This window comes from Mizuhopecten yessoensis, unplaced genomic scaffold (assembly GCF_002113885.1).
Source record: "Mizuhopecten yessoensis strain PY_sf001 unplaced genomic scaffold, ASM211388v2 scaffold10311, whole genome shotgun sequence".
Lineage (NCBI taxonomy): Eukaryota > Metazoa > Mollusca > Bivalvia > Pectinida > Pectinidae > Mizuhopecten > Mizuhopecten yessoensis.
Window position 1 is genome coordinate 34,062 of NW_018408483.1, and position 20,742 is coordinate 54,803.

General features: G+C 36.5%; 1 protein-coding gene across 3 annotated transcripts; it reads right to left on the bottom strand.

Annotated features, from left to right (window-relative positions):
• Window positions 1-10,362: 10,362 nt before the first annotated feature.
• LOC110460046 (nucleoside diphosphate-linked moiety X motif 17-like) lies at window positions 10,363-19,183 on the bottom strand. 3 transcript variants are annotated; one of them, XM_021512749.1, is made up of 8 exons: window positions 19,094-19,183; window positions 17,955-18,046; window positions 14,786-14,914; window positions 13,557-13,740; window positions 12,852-12,877; window positions 12,334-12,435; window positions 11,485-11,729; window positions 10,363-10,991 (listed from the first exon to the last, which is right to left on the bottom strand). In XM_021512749.1, the coding sequence occupies exons 2-8, from the start codon at window positions 18,033-18,035 to the stop codon at window positions 10,823-10,825; spliced, it is 936 nt and encodes a 311-aa protein (XP_021368424.1). In that variant the 5' UTR covers window positions 18,036-18,046; window positions 19,094-19,183; the 3' UTR covers window positions 10,363-10,822. The 3 variants fall into 3 exon arrangements, with proteins under 3 accessions (XP_021368424.1, XP_021368425.1, XP_021368423.1); XM_021512750.1 differs by having other exon boundaries at window positions 17,955-18,067; window positions 19,094-19,176; XM_021512748.1 differs by lacking the exon at window positions 19,094-19,183 and adding an exon at window positions 18,977-19,085.
• Between the last annotated feature and the right edge of the window lie 1,559 nt (window positions 19,184-20,742).

Genomic DNA, 20,742 nt, shown 5'->3' on the forward strand with positions numbered 1-20,742 from the left:
CCCCCCCCCGAAAAACCTTTTTGATTTTGGACAACCTTCAACACAAAGATTTCCAATATGTAACTGACAACTGCCCATTCAATGCAATGTGGTATAATTAAAAAATGTCAGACTGAATAAAAGTTGTTCATGGTCCAACAACTTAAGTACAGGATTTACACAGATAAAATACAATCAGAACTGGTTTGCTTTCTTTTTCCGTGTATTCATAACGACACATTTACCAGCAAAGATTATGAACGTCATCAACTCTTGTCCAATAAATGTTAAATTTGGAACTATAACTTAAAACAAATCAGATGCATGATGACCAAAAAGAGGGAATAAAGCGCTAGTAACTCAGCCTCCTAGTTCGCTTAGATATATATACACATGGTTGTTGTATCAATACATAATTGTAATATATTTCTATGTTTGGCGTTGGATATCTATTGACAACTTGGCGAGTTTAGTTAAATAATTACTTGATTTGTACTTTATATTGTTACACAAATTTACATTTTAAAATAATCAGTCCATTTCGTTATGATTTGTGTAGAACGATTTGATTTTATAAACTAGGTCAAGCGTCGTGTTTAAAACTAACGCGTTTATGAACCAATAACAATATACAGGATCACTATTCGGTATAATACGACATTAAAATGTATGCTATACCTGAGAGTAGGTCAAAGTCAAAAAAGTGAGAATAGCTGTCCTCTGAATCCGAAGAGCTTAAGTCTGAGCTGTCTAACATTGTATAAGGCACGTACGGAAAACCAGTGTCTATAAATAACCCAGTGGGATTACCTAAACACCTACTAGCATTAATGTAATGCTTAACAATAACGTCCGAGAACTACCAGTCAGACAAAAATAGCACCTATGTCATTTTTGTTCGTTTGCCAATATTACATTGAAGGCCACCTTACTAGTCTGTTTCAGCATTGGACACATTATATAATAGGTTTATAATAACACGTCTTACTAAAACAGCACGTCCACAAGTTTTGCAAATGGTTTGTATAGTTAGCATGATATCCAAGAAATTAAATTTAAATAGTATAAGGTTTCTGTAAACTTGCGGTTCTGGCCTTTCAACTTTTCATAACTCAGTGTTATGATAATGAAAAAAATAACTATATAAAGAGCTTCCACAACACATATTAATATAAGTTAAGTTTACTAACATGTTTCTACTCTATATCATCAACCCTACAAATGCAAGTTGGAATAAAACAAGAGGCCCATGGGCCTTAACGGTATCCTGATTTCTGATATATTTATACAGACAGTTGATTTTTGTTTTTAAAACATGAACAGAAATATTATTCAAATTGACAAAAAAACAATCAAAACACCTTATTCAATATCTAGCATACAGATTTTAGACTAAAAAGTATTTAAAACTAGCACCTCTTATTCTTTACAAGGAAAATGAAGAAAATTTAGCACAATGACTCCTTTTGGCCCCACCCTACAGCCCTTGGGGGTGGGTCTGGCTCAAAATTTTCAAAGTATCAAACTGTCAACTCAGGGTTATAATTCCAATCAAGTTATCAACATGTAATATCCAAAATATCTTTTGCCAATATAAACCATAATAAATTTTGCCACCCCCTCCCTTCCCCAGGGGTAAACGTGAGACCCTAGGGTCATAAAGTTTACAATTTTAGTAGAGCACCTTAAAACCCTTGTATCTACGAAGAGTATGTGATTCTACCATAACTGGGTCTTGAGAAGAAGATTTTTGAAATTTCAGTCAATTCGATCCATTTTGGCCCCACCCATCAGCCCATGGGGGTCAGTCAGGGCGGATATGTGCATACCATCAAACTGCTATCCAATACTGACAATGCTAACCCAAATTGAATTACTTGTGTTATAAATAAGGAAGATTTGTGAGGTCCTTGGTTCCAGTCGCAACCTATTTCCCCTAAAGTCATCAATATTTACCAAGCTCCATTCAGCATTGAAGATCAAGTATCAAATAATTGTGACTCCTTCCTTTTTCGAAAATTATTTAAAAAAAACCTGTATTCGTCATTAAACAAAAAGGATTCGGCACAATTTATCTGCAGTTAGAAACGTCTTCTCCAACGTTTATTAGTGATAAAGCACACGTAGCTGTGGGATAAACATGTTCCAAATATTATGGTTATAGTGAGAGATATAAATGCTGACAAAATTACAACTAAAAGTTTCGAAAAAAACTCAGCTGGATTAAGACGAAAGACATCTTTTTTTATTGTCACCATTATGGTCACATTCGGAAATATTCTATTTCTTTTCGCTATATCAATGCATGTTTTTGATTATGCTCATAAGTGTACCTTACAGTTTTGTTGTCACTACCCCGGCCCTCACTTTGATAACATGACATTACTGGGTACACGGATTTGACTTAGAATAACATGTTTGGTGTTTTTGATGAAAGAGAGGCGTGCTTTTCATGGGCCCGTATCCATGAGACCGTTCTCGTTCTCAAGCATGGCTTCTGTGATCAAACTAATTTTCTTGTAATCTGCTTAAAGCAGGGTGTATGGTCATCTTTGAAAATGGTGTTAGACTTTCAATCTCTCCAAAATTCTTTCAAATCATCGACAAAATATGATTTTTCTTATCTATTTATTGACAGATCAAGATATTGGACTTGAGCACAAAATCTAAATGAGCATGAGAAGGGTAACATGAATAAGGGCCGTGGTGTATTATCTTTGTACTTCTGATAGGTATCTCTATAGAACTCTCCTTTCGTCGGAAGGTCTGTTTCGGGTTATGATTATAAATGTGTATTATGACCCATAGGTCATGTGCAAAAGTATGGTTTTGATGTCGCAAGCAGTCATGAATCTACCAGACGACTCCTTGACTTCTGTGACGAACTAGAAGTATGGTGTACATGTTTTGGTCTCTCCTTTGATGGGAAAGAACGTGAGGTGGTGAACAACACTCGTAATCAGTTAAACAGGTAACACCAAGGACATCAAATCATACAGGTAACACCACCGACATCAAATCACACAGGTAACACCACCGACATCAAATCACACAAGTAACACCACCGACATCAAATCATACAGGTAACACCACCGACATCAAATCACACAGGTAACACCACCGACATCAAATCATACAGGTAACACCACCGACATCAGATCACACAGGTAACACCACCGACATCAAATCCCACAGGTAACACCACCGACATCAAATCACACCGGTAACACCACCGACATCAAATCACACAGGTAACACCCCCGACATCAAATCACACAAGTAACACCACCGACATCAAATCATACAGGCAACACCACCGACATCAAATCACACAGGTAACACCCCCGACATCAAATCACACAGGTAACACCACCGACATCAAATCGCACAAGTAACACCACCGACATCAAATCATACAGGTAACACCACCGACATCAAATCATACAGGTAACGTTTATGTGGATAACAGAGGTATAAATATCCAATGATTCATGTGATAAACTTATCATTATATCATAGAGGTGCCGTTACTGTTATTACATTACACAGGTTATTATATCATCAACATACCTGAAGATACACATGACATTACCGCAGGTAACATTTCAAATAAAAATGAAACACAGAACCAAAAAGATACTCCAGATGTTAAATTGGATCAGCCCCCAACACTTTTTGAATATTTATATAATATGAAGAGTTGTGACAATTAGCTTGACCATTTGACCTTAACTCCCTATTACGGTTATAGATACATGTATGTGGTGAATATAAGGTGAGCTATACAGGACTATTTTGGGCCTCTTGTTTATGTTCACTTGAGGATTGGACATGTTGTGGTCAGCCAAATTGTAAAACTAGTTGATATGACCACCCTATTCCCGTCATATTTTACACACCCGTTCCCAACAATGGTTGGGTATTGTGTCTCCTCACTGTTTATACACTGATAAGTATCGGATAATAATAGACGTGCTGTATGAAGTATATGGAAATTGAAATGAATGACTTTTGTTGGTCAGACGAATAGTGCCTTGTGAGTTGACCGCCTTTCATTCAAGAATGATACCACATCAAAGTGGTAAACCGAGGACTCTCAGCAACCCTCCCTTCAGCCACCGCGAAGATATCTATTCCTCAACGCCGTCATAGCAATCCATGTCAAAGCAGTAAATCCAAATATAGCGGATTCAAACCTAATGTATGTCTGTTTATCTATTCTATGTAGTTAGGCAAACAACAAATTATTGTTAACTACCAGAATTACATATTTGGCTGTGACTACGTTCGAGATTTTTTTGTTTCAAGTGGATAGTGATTTGCTAAATGTGACAGGGTCATCATGATTTGAGCCCCATTTGAATCAAAATGTGTTATCTGTCGTTTATTAAAAATAGGAAACACTCATATGATTGCACTTACAAAAGCTGGAAATAGATACAGCATGCCAGAATAAAACACACAGCTCTATACAGCTGTTCCATTCTTGAACTCATTCACCCCTTCAATTTAATAATGAACTATTCCAACATTTGAATTGGAGGAGTGTACATGTGTCTTCATGGTGAATGAGTTAAAGGCTCATTGCGATACCAGGGGTCAACTGTTTAATCTGAATGGGAGGTGTATTAAACTCCCTTAAAATAAACAACTAAATTTGAAATCGTATTCTGTGTGTTGAAGTTGTTTTAATAATGAAGATGATTCATTCTTATTATTGATTTTAAGCAATGAGCCTTTGTCAATCATGATGAACCGTTTCGAAAGTTGAGTACTGTTTGGGCTCGAGGATTCCAATAAAAAGCTGTGGAAATATGACATTGTTCTACAATCATCAAGACACGTAAGAACATTTCAATGTGATGTTTAAAAAACGTGGTGTTGATTTATCATAATTCTGCAGGATCTCCTCGGGAGACAATTTACTCATTCAGCCCTGAAATTTCATAATGAATTTGTCCTACCTTTGAATTGGAGGAGTTCAAATGTGGTTTCAGGGGTGAATGATTTAATAAGATATTGCTCATTATATGTCATAAAACCCGACTACAGTTGGGAATCATGTCCATCATATTAACTCCCTCGCATTTTCCCTAATACGAACTGTTAACAATCTCAAAGAGACAGGTGTGTCGATAACAGGTAAAGAGATATCAACAAATAATAGTTGAAGATAATTAAAAGAGGTTTAAAATGTTTGACAGTATCCCAGCATGTATGAATCATTAATTTGTATCACCTCCTGTGATATTAACAAAGCATGTACAGCCCGAGTTCTGGACAACACTAACCAAGTATTAGTATTGTAGATCGTCTGTTCTGTTACCATCACGCATATGATGTGGTTCATTATTTGTCTCCCACGCCAGTTGATCTACCCGTATAACAGAAGTTAACTTGCTATATACAATGAATAACTGCCCACTTCAAAGTACTGAACACAACTGGGATTTCTAGTAATGTCGAGAAATTAGAAAGTCATTTTAAGACGTATTTCGCTACCTAGATGAAAGGCGTTTCCCCATACAAAGGGTATATTTTATTTCCCTTTTACCTAAATCTGGAATGTACGAAAGCCTATTGTTCTCAATTTCGAAGAAGACACTAAATTTCAGAAATTTCGTGAAACTTTTGCGATATAACGCGAAACTTAATTTCCGAATATTGCAAATTTCGCAAAATAACGTGATACTACCAAACTTTCACTTGACTTTTGCATTATATCGCAATTTTTTTTAATGTTTTCTTTATTCAAAATGACCACAGTAGACTTTTGTAGGATTGAACCTGTGAAGTGTTAGGTGAAATATTATAAAATAATCATTTATTTTGTCTCTATCCTTTATTGAAACATCACAGAAAGGGAGGATTTTATCAGTGACATTTCTGTTGCAGTTCTCAGTGTTATCTGAGGCTGGCTCAGCAAACAGACACCAGAAAGGTACAGATGTTTTAGTTTTCTCGAGGAAAATCTAACATATGGAATTTCGCTTTTGCATTTCGATATTATTTCATTGTGCCAATGTCATGACTGTCATTTGCTGAACTCCTCTTTCCCACACTATATTAATATTCAGTCAGCTTCGGGCCAGGTGAGCTAAAAACAGACAAACAGAATAATCTTGTTTTCTTGATACGAACAGTTACGTTTCTCAAGTGGGCTGAATATTAAGACACCCCTGAATGTGGGGGATCGGGTAAAGAATACACCTGCTGTTACCCACGGCATGTATCGTAAGAGGCGACTGAAGTGGAAATACCTGCAGAATTGGGGATTTGCTTTCGCGTCCTCTGTTTGGGGACACAAAAGCGACCACAATAAATCTGCTGCACCCATTGCAATATTTGGGATCTTTATCTTTATTTCTACCTATAACTTCCTTTTATTTCCTAGCGCCTTGCTTGGCAACACCTCACTTTTGGCATAAATGTTGAACGTTCGCCCAGGCGAGGAAGGCAATTGGTTCTGTCCCAAGGCCGGGACATACTAAAGTCCTTAAAAATGGTAGTTGTTATTCCCTGCTTAATGTTTAGTGTTTAGGGGAACGGCAACAACTGGTTCACCCGTTGTCAGTATAATGTGACCGGGCGGAATGCTGTGCTGGGTGCCTTCGGCATGGTATTTCAGTGAGATAGCACTATAAAGTCGGTATCAGATCCGCGCAAGCACCCCAACATACCCTGTCTCCTGCATAAACACACGCAAGCACGCATACACAACACACACGGAGGCACGTCCTTAAATGACCATAGCTGTTAATAAAACCAAACCAAATCAAACTGAATATTAAGATATTTTTCAGCACATAGCCACACCACTATCACATTATAAGCTCTCTTGACTCTTCAGGCCTGGTGACCAAAAAAATCAGTATTAATATATCATTTTTGATTTCAGGCATACAATCGACTTCTGAAATTATTTTGATGATACCCTGTAGATACCTTTAAAACTCCATACGATTTTGTTTAACTTTTGGAATATGAAAAAATTATGACTCATTATTTTCCAGATTTATTTCGATAGGAGAGTGGGGATGAAATGGTTGATTCGATGCCATATTTAGAAGTCCTAAAATTAGAATAGATAAGAAGGATCCCCCATCTTGAGGTAAATGGCTATCATAATTGAAAACGGATGGTAATATCAATATATACAGTTACATGCATTCGGGAAAAATATCATAATATTCACACCCCTGTGAAATATAAATGTCATTTATGAAGAAACCGCTACGTTTTTGTATTTACTGGTGTTAACATCCGTTTTCATGGTCACAGGGATCAAAGATAGGGTCAATGCCTATGGAGATTTAACATTAGTATCGCCCCCCGCATGGAATTCAAAACAAGATAACTACAAAAAGTATGGGTATAGGAAGCTTAAATCAGGAACATTTAGCTTCAGAATCCATTTTATGACAAATGAGACCTCATTAACTTACACCTGTGCGGGTGTTAAAAGTGCGGTAATACAATCCTACTAGAGCGTTTAAATGACACAATTACTATAAACTATATCATCATCGTGTGCAACATATTCCTACTTTCATTTTGATACCGAATATTACACAATTTCAAGAAAGAACTGTTCTTTTTATTGAAGATTTAAGCAGAAAAGGACATATGTATGTGGAATGTCATTACTAATGAGAGGATTCCCATTTAGAACACGTCAATTTGTATAGTTCTAAAACAAGTCGAATTTTCATACTTGCTAAAAAGCTGGTTACCAATAATATCTTTCAACATCAGAAATTCATAAAAAAAATGACAACCAGTAAGTTTGTCATATACATATGTAACACCTTGATTTAAAAAAAACAAGAGATCCCAGAGGGAGAGGGATCTTGGCGCCCACCATTGTACCATAGTCATTAGTTCTTTGTCAATTTGATCTTTTCTCTTCCTTTCTCTAAATCTGTTTGAGCGAGTCATGTTAACATGAGTAAATGCACATTGAAGTAACTATTGGTCTTAATACTGCTGTGTATAAAGGATAGCCTTCAAAGTGAGTTTGTCGTCCCAGATATTTACTACTAGTAATTAAGGTAAAAGAAATAGAACAAATTATTACAATATGGGAATGATAAGTAAGGTACTTCTTGCAGCTATCTTCTTTGACCGACCGCAAAATAAAACATGTACAACTCAGAATCAAGGGGAACCTACATATCAAATTTGAGAAAGATCCCTCAAGTACTTCCTGAGAAATAGTACTAACAAACCATAAATGTCAAAATCCAAGATGGCCACTTGTCGGCCGTTTTGTTTATATGATCAGCCTCAAAAATATAGATGAACAAGGGGAACTTACATATGAAATTTGAGAAAGATCCCTCCAGCAGTTTTTGACAAATAGCAATAGCGAACCTTCCAAATCCACGATAGCTGTCTGTCGGACATTTTGTTGATCTAATCAGTCTCAAAAGTAAATAACTACAGTCCAAGGGAACCTACTTATCATCACATTTGAGAATGATCTCTCAAGTACTTCCCGAGAAATAGGATAACAAACTTTCAGTCAAAATCCAAGATGGCTGCCTGTCGGCCATTTTGTTTATCCTATCAGTCTCGGACAAAGGGCTATTTGAATAGCCCACCATCAGATGATGGTGGGCTAAAAATAGCTTTCTTTCCACTTTTCCTTTAATTTGTCTTGATATTTGGCATGTAGGTTGTTCATGTGAATGGATATAAGTTTTGTTAACCTTGGTGAGTTTGACCTTCGACAAGAATTAAATGTGCTAAAATAAAATTTTGTATCTTTCCTTGATTTATTTGTTTAATGTTGAAGATACAAAATAATGTAATATTCCTTCATATTTTGTTTAATTAATGGGCAAAAAAAACAAAAAAGAATAATAATCAAGTGTATGTTTGTTTTATTTTTAAGATTATTTCATTGTTTTTATATATCTGCATATCTTTGTCTATAACACAATCTCAACCTTAAGTAGTTATCCAGAGGAAAGATTACTTTGTCAGAAAATATATTCATGAGTTATTACTACTGCACATAACTTTCAAACATGAGTAATGTAATATGTGTTTTTATATGATGCAAAAACAGAAAATGTATCAGTATTTACCATACCTTTTGATAATCAAATCTTCATGATTATGTGAAATTGTGCATTGGTCATGTTTGGCATGCTGAAAAAGTATGTTACCTGTTTTGATATTACATAAAAATTATTCTGTACACAGAATATATATATGGAAAGTTTTTAAAGAAGTAGAAAATATAGACTATTATTGTATCAATATATATATATAGGCAAGTTGACAATGTTGGATACATTAAAATTTTGTAAAAATTTTGCATATTTTTCTAATTAAAAGTATCACTACCCTTACTTCATGCATATCAATATGACATATTTAGTATCAAAATAACAGTAATTGTAATCACTATACACAATCATAATTCATTGTTGTTCTAATCAATATGCAAGATTATCACAGACAGTTTGTCTGGAAAAAATGCAACACATACTGATGATGTGTACACACCATCACATGACTTACACACCATCACATGACTTATACCATCCCATGACTTACACACCATCACATGACTTATACACCATCCCATGACTTACACACCATCACATGACTTACACACCATCACATGACTTATACCATCACATGACTTACACACCATCACATGACTTACATACCATCACATGACTTACACACCATCACATGACTTACACACCTTCTCATACTAGGTACATATTTGATATGTGTAATTAAGTCCATTGTATCACAAGTAATGACGAAATGAAGCATCAGAATCCTATAAATATTTAGACAAATTGAGTTGACATGTAAAAAAAAAAAAATCTCAAACATGTTCCTATTTAATCTGGTTTTTCTGAAATGAGCTTCAAATTGTAATAGGAACTGGTTTGAAATCCTTCATATATAAATATGTATTTCTTGATGTTTGGGTAGAAATAACATTCACTAGGTGGTATGGCAGCTTGTCTCACTGGGATGTTAATAGTACTGTCCTGTTAAGTCACCTCTGCAGATTTGAGAATTATCACCGGGCTTCCGATTCCCTGTCCTGACACTCAAGATTAGTGGAGGATAAGCTAGGTTATGATTGGAGTATCACAGACCTGTCTACTTAGCTATAGCCACTCATCGTGATAAGTGTTGGATAGGCGAGGTTAAGAAAGTTGAGTTTAGTTTAATTTGGTTTATTTTCTGATACAGGATCTATACGATCATCTCCACTGGACTCAAACGTGTTTTTTAAATATACATATATACATGTACACATATTTATATATCTACATGTACACATATATATACATGTACACATATATATATATATATACATGTACACATATATATAGATACATGTACACATATATATAGATACATGTTCACATATATATATAGATACATGTACACATATATATAGATACATGAAAGTTTGGGTATGGACATCATGTGTTTAACAAGCTATGTTAACTCTGAAATTATAAATAATTGCCTGGTCAATCCGGTGTTTATCGAGTCTGTTCTTAAATGTATTTATTGATGGTGCTGATATCATATCCTCTGGAAGACTATTCCATAATTTTACTATTCGTAGTGAAAAGAATTTTTTCCTTATTTCAATGTTTAAATGTTGTGGGTAAAGGTCCTTGGAATGGAATGAGATTAAGAATCACAGGCCTGCAAATTTAGCACCTATTTTGCATATCCTCCAGGTTAGTGTAAGAAAGGCTAGGTTAAGACTGAGTATCACTGGACTGTAGACTTCGCTGTATTGTTTAGCCTCCCCTCCAGGTTAGTGTAGGAAAGGCTAGGTTAAGATTGAGTATCACAAAGCTGCTGATTTCGATGTCTTATTGAGCCACTCCTCCAGAGCAAATTTGGTCCCAGTGCTGACACGTTCTCCGTCACTTGTATCACTTGACGTGTTGAACAGTGGCCGGAGAGGGACGTCACTTGTCACCTGTTTCTTATCTTCATCTCGTATGATAAGTCCCCTGGAAAAAGAAAGAGTTGCAAACAGTAATTAAGTTTCCCGCCTAAAAATCCTATTATGGGGGAAATGAACAGCTTTGTAAAATTTCCTTCAGCAAATAAAGCAATTAGTCTAAACTTTTATCCCTTACAGGAATACATGTAACCACCATCACTTATTTAAAATAAGAATGATCTTGGCACAGGGAGGCTTCATACCAGTCAATATTTTTATCTTTCAATCCATCCTGAAAGAGCAGTTGCTTAAATATATCCTTAATTCACATAGTGGGATCAGCTTGTTAACAAAAATGGTCCACACATAACGTTTTCACAAAGTCTTATTATTGGCCTTGAGATGCTTCATACCAAATTTAATCATAATCCTTTCTGCTATTCTTGGTGACATCTTTTTTCAAAGGAAAAGTGATAGACTGATAATGTACACCATACCAAAGCCCAGGTAAGCTAACAAACGATCAACAAAGGAAGGTAGGAGTTGGATCATCAACTTACTTTAACATGTCTGGTAAATTTAATTGGTTGAAGTCAATATCAGACTTTTCCTCCTCATTGCGGGCCACGATATCCTGTGAGATTTTCCTGTCAAGCCACACACACGCCTCAGCCTCCTCCGGCTGCAGTTGGATGCTCTCCGTAAGAACATCGGATGTGAGGTCAGAGGTCAGCTTCCCATACAGGTAGACAACAACATGGTGGCGCTTTGGCAGTCCGAGGGTCAGTTTGGGAGGAAAAACAGACTGAAATAGAACCAGGTTTCTTATTCATATGGATGTGTAACCAATACATGACCATGTAGGCATCAAGAACGAACTGATTTTTTCAGGGTATCAAAATTGTAACATCCGGGAGTGCAGTGTGTGTTAGTGATATGGGTAAAACCAATGTTAATGTATAACATAGGTCCCAAAGGGCCAGCATCAATACAACTGTAACACTGGGATCACTCCTGTGTGATGTTAAGAGAATTCTCAACTTCAGTTTAAATGTTTTAGGTTTCACAATAGACTGAGAAAAAAGATTGATTATATATATATATTCCTACTCTATAAAATACTCTGTTGTAACGGTAAACCCTGTCTGTCCCAGTGTTAGCTGTTATTATCACTGACACATGAAATGTTGGACAAAATTGATGACCCAATCCTATTGTGGTATGGATCAGTTCTGCACAAAGTGACGATGCAATAATTTTGTAAATTGGTGATGTTTTCAAAATAAACGCACAAACGGGCACATGTGAGCTGTTTTTCCCTAAAGCAGGTATAGACAGATTTATCTCTCCCCTATAAAATATGGGAATACGCCTGTGAAGTGCTGGAGATAGCTCTATATATAACCTACCTCCCAAAGGGCCAGTATCTGTACATTACCCCCGACACACTGGGAGGGCAATATCTTCAATCCAGTCTCCTCGTGCAGTTCTCGCAATCCTGCTTCAATGAACTGAGAAAAAAGAACAACAACAAATATCAACAATACCAAAGCACTTTCTAGACCTTTAGTCCTGAATAGGGAAAGCTAATTGTTAAAGATTTTACTTTGTAACCTAACTCCTTATATTGGGAATCATATATCTCCCATTCTTCAAATTATTAGTATGTTAAAATGGAATTTTCTCTTCAGGAGTTCCAGCGGAAACTTAGAACAAAAATCTGCATAGCAACATGTGCTTGAACCAACTTCAAATATGAAGATGATAACAGAAAATTACATGGTAACAATTTCTGCTGAGTGGGTAGTTAGTGTATGTTCTTTTCCTTATTACACACCCATTTGAAATAAAACCTAATATCTAATCAAATCATGTATTCAAAATAATAAGTTTTCTATTATAACTGGTAATTGCCAATACAACTTACCGTTTCATCTTTTTCTACATGTCCACCTGTCAGAACAAAACACAAACTTCCATTGAAAGATTTTATCACATATACAAACATTCAGATAAATAGATTTTAATAGGTGCTTGAAAAAATTGTCATTAAGAGATTTCGGTTATTTACATTTTACTGTTAAAGCGTGCAGTTGTAATACCTCTTCTTTAATATAATGCCATAGACATTATAAACTGTTTATCACATGATGTACTGTGTTATCCAGTGAATATACCCATGTCATATTGTTTAGCGTATTAACCCATGTAATATGACCTATCAGCCCTGTGATTGGTTGTAAGTTTCAATTATTTCAATTGTGACGTCATGCCTAGGGCAAGTACATGACGTCACTGACTTACGCACTGGAGTCAAAATGGTGGCTTTTACATTTCAAGGTTGCATGAAAATTGTCGTTTTACATGCATAATTGCCACAAATCTTGATAATTTGGTAAAAAGGAGCTTACACTCGTTTTCAACTTTTCACAACTTTTTCACTTTTAGGAGTTTTAGCTCGCCAGAGGCTCGCTAAATTGAAAACTTCTAAGACTCGTTTCATAAATCTGATATGAAATAGAAACTCATGAAAGATCCTATATATCTTGATACCAAGTCATATGTATATGCACTATAACTAAAACACCAAATCTGGTACAAGATTTTAACTTTTGTAATATTATATCCTAACCTGGTGGAACCCAAATGCCTGGAAATGTGCGGAGGCTCTTTGATCGACGAGTCAGGAGAATTTTGTTGTCGGCCGATTCTAGTATCACAGCTGCCCCAACATCTATCCCTCTATTTAAAATGTCCTCTGGTAACGCTCCAATGTCATCCTTCCTGAGATTGTGTATGGGACAGAAAGACGGCCTCTGGAATAACAAAACCCAAACCTCAAAATGATACATGTATACGTACACCTGTTCAAAATAGATCTCACTAAGCTGTTCTATCAATGTTTTATACAGGTTCTGCATCTGGGCCCAGATGACAAAGCATTACTTAATTAAAGAGCTATTAACACAAAATTTCAAAATACATTTTTCGATAAATTTCTGAAAATTTTGGTTTTTCCTGTCAAGCATAATAATCTTAATTCCCATGTACATTTTATTTTGTTTTAGTTTTGAATTTGAATATTTTTGAAAACATACCAGATAAAATAAATGTGTTACATTTTCTTCAAGATAATCATGCTATGGCAAATGAGCCCTAACAGCTAACACTATCGGTACATATATTAGTAATTATTTTTGAAACATTTTCATTAAGATTTGTACACACATTTTACCTAAATCATTCCAACTTATATTAAATATATCATGGTTCCAAGAACGAGCACTACTTTTTGTTTAAGTGGTTTCTTCCATCTATCCCCGTATTTTGTACATGGGGTGTTATATCCGGAAAGGTTGTGGTAAATGTACAAACATAAATATATAATCCTGACCTTCAGTACCAACTGGTTTTTTTTTAAAGAACAGCGTGACTGTACATCTCTCAAAATGCTCTTGATTTTCATTTCACTAACATTGACACAGAGACAACCAATAAATTCATTAACAACTGCTCTAAGCTTAATTAATATATACTGGTCCAACATATGTTTTCCCCGACTCTGTGAATCATTTGTAATATAATGTAACCGTTTTTGTACATATGAAACAACATTTTACCACTCTTGTTGTCCGAGATGGAAGGATACAGATTGAGCACATGTGAACACTGGAAGGAAACTCACTCAGGAGTCGTCTATTGCTATCCATTTGCGCCACCCGCCACCCGACCAATCCCAAAATCAAGTGTGAGCTCAATTAATAGCACACTGGGGATGAAAAGTTTAAAACAGCTGTAGACATCTCAGCCAACAGGGGGTAGTCAATGCAGTCTGTCATCTGCTGATATGGCAGGTCTTACCCTGATTTTGATTGAGTTGTGTCTCGACTCCAGTTTGTCATCTGTAACTATTAGGTGATTATCAACCAATTCTACAAACACCTCTGACTGGTTAATGCTCTTGTCCTCCACAAAACAGTCCAAAACACTCTGAAACATACGGCCTATACACATAGAGTAGATTCACTGGAGTTCAACGTGAAATATGGTACAACAAAGGATATTTGTGAAAATAATTAGCATATAAAAATTACAGTACTTGGGTGCTGGATAGTGTTCTATGTTCTATTGTTCTTCTCCTGACCTACATGCTTTCTTTGTCTGCCTAGTAACCCTTGCTTCTCCTGACCTACATGATTTCTTTGTCTTCCTAGTAACCCTTGCTTCTCCTGACCTACATACTTTCTTTGTCTGCCTCGTAACCCTTGCTTCTCCTGACCTACATACTTTCTTTGTCTGCCTCGTAACCCTTGCTTCTCCTGACCTACATGTTTTCTTTGTCTGCCTAGAAACCCTTGCTTGTTTTTCAATTCAAAATATATAAGAATAAGTACAGAGTTGAAATGAAGTACAGTCTGTAGATGGTATAACAATGGAATAATTAAGACAAGCGCCTACATCAGTCTTCTTCTCTGGTAATATACTCAATTTATTGTTTAGCCTACATCAGCCTTCTTCTCTGGTAATATACTCAATTTATTGTTTAGCCTACCTCAGCCTTCTCCTCTGGTAATATACTCAATTTATTGTTTAGCCTACCTCAGCCTTCTCCTCTGGTAATATACTCACTACATGCTTTCTTTGTCTGCCTAGTAACCCTTTCTTCTCCTGACCTACATGATTTCTTTGTCTTCCTAGTAACCCTTGCTTCTCCTGACCTACCTGCTTTCTTTGTCTGCCTAGTAACCCTTTCTTCTCCTGACCTACATGATTTCTTTGTCTGCTTAGTAACCCTTGCTTTTCCTGACCTACATGCTTTCTTTGTCTGCCTAATAACCCGTGCTTCTCCTGACCTACATGATTTCTTTGTCTGCCTAGTAACCCTTGCTTCTACTGACCTACATGCTTTCTTTGTCTGCCTAATAACCCTTGCTTCTCCTGACCTACATGATTTTTTTGTCTGCCTAGTAACCCTTGCTTCTCCTGATCTACATGCTTTCTTTGTCTGCCTAGTAACCCTTGCTTCTCCTGCCCTACATGCTTTCTTTGTCTGCCTAGTAGCCCTTGCTTCTCCTGACCTACATGATTTTTTTGTCTGCCTAGTAACCCTTGCTTCTACTGACCTACATGCTTTCTTTGTCTGCCTACTAACCCTTGCTTCTCCTGACCTACATGATTTTTTTGTCTGCCTAGTAACCCTTGCTTCTCCTGACCTACCTGCTTTCTTTGTCTGCCTAGTAACCCTTGCTGATCCTGACCTACATATTTTCTTTGTCTGCCTAGTAACCCTTGCTTCTACTGACCTACATGCTTTCTTTGTCTGCCTAATAACCCGTGCTTCTCCTGACCTACATGATTTCTTTGTCTGCCTAGTAACCCTGGCTTCTCCTGACCTACATGCTTTCTTTGTCTGCTTAGTAACCCTTGCTTCTCTTGCCCTACATGATTTCTTTGTCTGCTTAGTACCCCTTGCTTTTCCTGACCTACATGCTTTCTTTGTCTGCTTAGTAACCCTTGCTTCTCCTGTCCTACATGCTTTCTTTGTCTGCCTAGTAACCCTTTCTTCTCCTGACCTACATGATTTCTTTGTCTGCCTAGTACCCCTTGCTTCTCCTGACCTACATGCTTTCTTTGTCTGCTTAGTAACCCTTGCTTCTCCTGTCCTACATGCTTTCTTTGTCTGCCTAGTAACCCTTGCTTGATTTTCAATTCAAAATATATAAGAATAAGTACAGAGTTGAAATGAAGTACAGTCTGTAGATGTTATAACAATGGAATAATTAAGACAAGCGCCTACATCAGTCTTCTTCTCTGGTAATATACTCAATTTATTGTTTAGCCTACATCAGCCTTCTCCTCTGGTAATATACTCAATTTATTGTTTAGCCTACCTCAGCCTTCTCCTCTGGTAATATACTCAATTTAGTGTCTTTATCGTTTGTTGTGTGGCAGATTTTAATTGTACATGTGATTAAGGTTGCCTTCTAGTTTCACACTAGGGGGAATTTCCCTTTAGCTCAATCAGGAAAGCGACAGGCTGGGAAGCTGCGGCCGGGTCATGGGTTTGATCCCTGGTGGAAGCGCACAACTGTTTTCTTTCCTTTTTTTATATATATATATATATATATATATTTCAACACTACTTTACACATTCATTTGTTTTGCTTAGACATTTTTCAATATTCTCAAAATTATTAGACCTATGAGATCACAATTATTTTCAGACACCTTCTAAGTCTATATAAATTGATATACACTGCTTTCTTTCCTGTTACAGTAGCATTATATTAATGATACAATAGCATCTTGGCATATTTCTGATTGGACATGATCCGAGAAATAGAAGTGGTCCTTTTTTTTTTTTTATTGCAAATGCTTCTTTTTTTTTGACACCCTATTTCTAGATCGGATGCTTTAATTTTTTCCCGTACATTCCCATCTAAACTTTGAAAATCTGCCTATATAACATTTCAAATCTGGAGAAAGCATTGAATAGATTTTTTGGTGTGTTGTCAACGCATGTAACAACAGGACAGGATCAAGATAGCCATGCTCTGTGTGCTGTAATAAAGCTGAGCCGTATACTGTACATAAAACAAGTCATTTCGGTACATATTTGACAACTTATTGTATATACACCTACAGTGTAGCTGAATTGACATCGATTTATGGACAACTCGTACACATTTTACACCGCTGTGTACATACGCTTCACTGGTCATTTGTCTGATGAAGGCGAGAGTGTACATATACCGTACATTGAAACGTCACACAGAAACACTTATTGGTTGTGTAACAAGAATCTTTTCGTAATGTACATATATATACATCTCTGATAAAGTCAAACCGTGGAAGGTTCTAAACAAAGAGATATATGTGTGTGTGTCAACCACTGATATAAACTTCAGTCAACCTATAACCTCATGTATAAACTTGACAGCCACCTGCCAGTGTAAAATGTCATAACCTTTTACTTGCATGTAAACTTGACAATCAAGTGCACCACCTGTATAACTTGACAATCACCTACCTGTGTAAACTTGGCAATCGTCGGTGTGTGATCGTGTCCCTTTCGTTTCAAGTAAACCAAAATTCTTCCACTAGCAGCCATTCTGTTCTGTTCTGTTACAAGATACCCAAGAGCTATTATGATGACAAAACATAAGAATATATCACAGCAAGGTAACAAACATATATAACAAGGGCTGTTGGAGAACAGCATATGTCGCCTATTGCTGATATATGTTGTAAGATAGAAAATATCAATAGAAACACATGTACAGTAAAACCTTGATATAATGCCCGTCATTTCATTTGCCACCTCGCTTAATGCGCTAACATATTTTCATATTCCTTACTTATGTTTTCTTAAGAATTCCTTTATATTTCCCCTCTTTTTATTGCCAAACCCCTTTATAATGCCAAAAATTCTTTGAACAAATAGTGGCAATATAACAAGGTTTTGCTGTACCTTAACATGTTGTACATTTCAAAAGAGATGACGAGATAGACAACGTGAAATAGCTAGGCAACCAATTCAACAGCCTACTGTTGGTGGTGATCCAACACTATGCAAAAATAATTGCCCAAAAACATTAACCTCAGGGCTCAAAGTTTTTTAACCAAGTCCAATTAACCTGTTTTTGGCCCCTTTAATATGAAAATATGGTTCAGCACATTAATGCTTACACTCCATATAAATACTTCAACCTTATCATAGACAACAGCCTATTGATGGTGTTTGTGATACATAAACTAAAATGTATTTTTAATCATTTGAAACATTTTAACAGATAGTTATCACCCAAATATAGTTATAGCGAAACAACATAGGGCGAACTGGATTTAGGGCGAAACGACCAGTAGTGCGAACGGGATTAAGGGCGAAACGACCCGGATCTTGCAAAAAAAGTGCATGCTAAAATTGTCTTTCGAACAGAACAAAATTAAACCACTGGTGGCGTCACGGGCAAGCCTATCACTACTCGAGATATACCCTGCAACAGCTAGACTAGATTGTTCAGTTTCTCATAACGCACTACACGTACGTACTCGATGACATCGTGTTAGGAATTCTTAGCGGTTTAGTAAGGTAGGAAGCAGAGTATCACACAAAAGGCAACAGCTGCGTAATATGAGTCTTAATAGATGTTGGTCGATAGTACATACTGGGATATGATCTTGCAGGTATGAACGAATATCTACTAGCAATGGGAACGTTCAAACATCAAAACAAAAACTGAGTTACTTCCCTTTTTTCATAAAAAAACAAACTATTAGAGTTACGCCCCTTCTGACGACTTGGCAGATGTTTCAATCAAGAATAAGTCAAGTTTTACCACGGAATTAGATTCTAAGATCAAATATTAAGTTTATGCTCATTTGAAATATTTCTATTATATATGAGATACGGCCCAATGATTATATCAGTCTTTTAAATTCGGATTTGACCTTTTTAAGGAGCGTTGGAAATAGGTGTTTGACCAGAGACGTGAATATATTACAATGTATACGTCTCTAGTTTGACATTGAGAACAGTAAAGCTGTCAAATTAAACCTCCCTCATGAGGAAGAAGACTCCCTCATTATGACAAAAACTTACAAATCTCCCCGCTCGAAACTCCCTCATTCAAGTCCAAGCTCACGCAAACTCAAAATCTACATCCTCCTGGCTCATGAAGCTAAACACCAAGAAGTGTTAACATATGGAGATTGGTAACAACCCCAAATCATCAAAATACTATTTGACGCAAGATGGACAAACAACTGAAATAGAGAAAGCAGCCACAGTAAAGGACCTTGGAGTTCACTTTGACAAACAACCTAAAATTCTCAACCCAAGTCAATGCAGCAGTGTCGAAAGCTAACAAAATGTTATAGGTATTCTGTTTAGAACTTTCATTTTTATGGACATAGCTCGTTTTACAACCCTGTAAAAGTCCCTTATCCGTCTACACATGGAATACGCTACGCAAGTGTGGTCACCGTCTCTAAACAAGGACAAAATAGCTATCGAAAATGTCCAACGAAGAGCCACTAAAAGGGTACTTAGAAATATAGAATGTGCCCTACCATGAACGCCTAAGAACATTAGGTCTTCTTCTTCTTCTTCTTCTTCTTCTTCTTCCAGGTAAGGAACCGAATTCAATAAATGAATGTATTTGTTCCGCGAGAACTTTGCGCAGTGTCGGACAACACAGAAAGTATTCTCTTGACTATTTACATTAAAACGTTCTCTATATGTATACAATTAAAATTATGTACAGGATGTTACTGTCTAGATTTTAGCAGAGCATGCCTTCAGGGCAGCTCTGAATCCTTCAACTGTGTTGGCTGATGTCGCTGATGTTGGTAGTTGGTTCCAGTCCCTGATGGTCCTTGGGAAGAATGATTGGCCGAAGGCGTCTGTTGTAGCCCTTTCTTGGTAGAAGCGGTTTTTACCTCTGGTCCGGCTATCATTTGGCGTCAGATATTGTTGCCGATCTATGTCTATTAGATCATGTTGTATTTTAAACAGCATGGATAGCCTATTTTGTTTTCTGCGGTCTTCAAGGCTTTCCCATTTTAATGATTTTACCATGTTTGTTACACAGCCAGGTGTGCGGTCTGTATAGTTGTTGTTTACAAGTCTGGCTGCTCTTTTCTGCACTTGTTCGATTGCCTTTATTTTGGTCTGTTTTGTTGGATCCCATACCGTGGATGCATATTCAACTGAGGGTCTTACTATTGTTGAATATGCTGCTGTTTTAACCGTTTTAGTGCAATCTTTTAGGTTTCGTCTTATGAAACCTAGTGTTTTGTTGCCTTTACCCACTATA

Coding starts and splice junctions, on each gene's coding strand:
- LOC110460046 (XM_021512748.1), bottom strand. Junction 12,436..12,851: donor ATGTAGAAAAAGATGAAACG/GTAAGTTGTATT, acceptor CTTTTTTCTCAG/TTCATTGAAGCAGGATTGCG. Junction 10,992..11,484: donor AATTTACCAGACATGTTAAA/GTAAGTTGATGA, acceptor TTCTTTTTCCAG/GGGACTTATCATACGAGATG.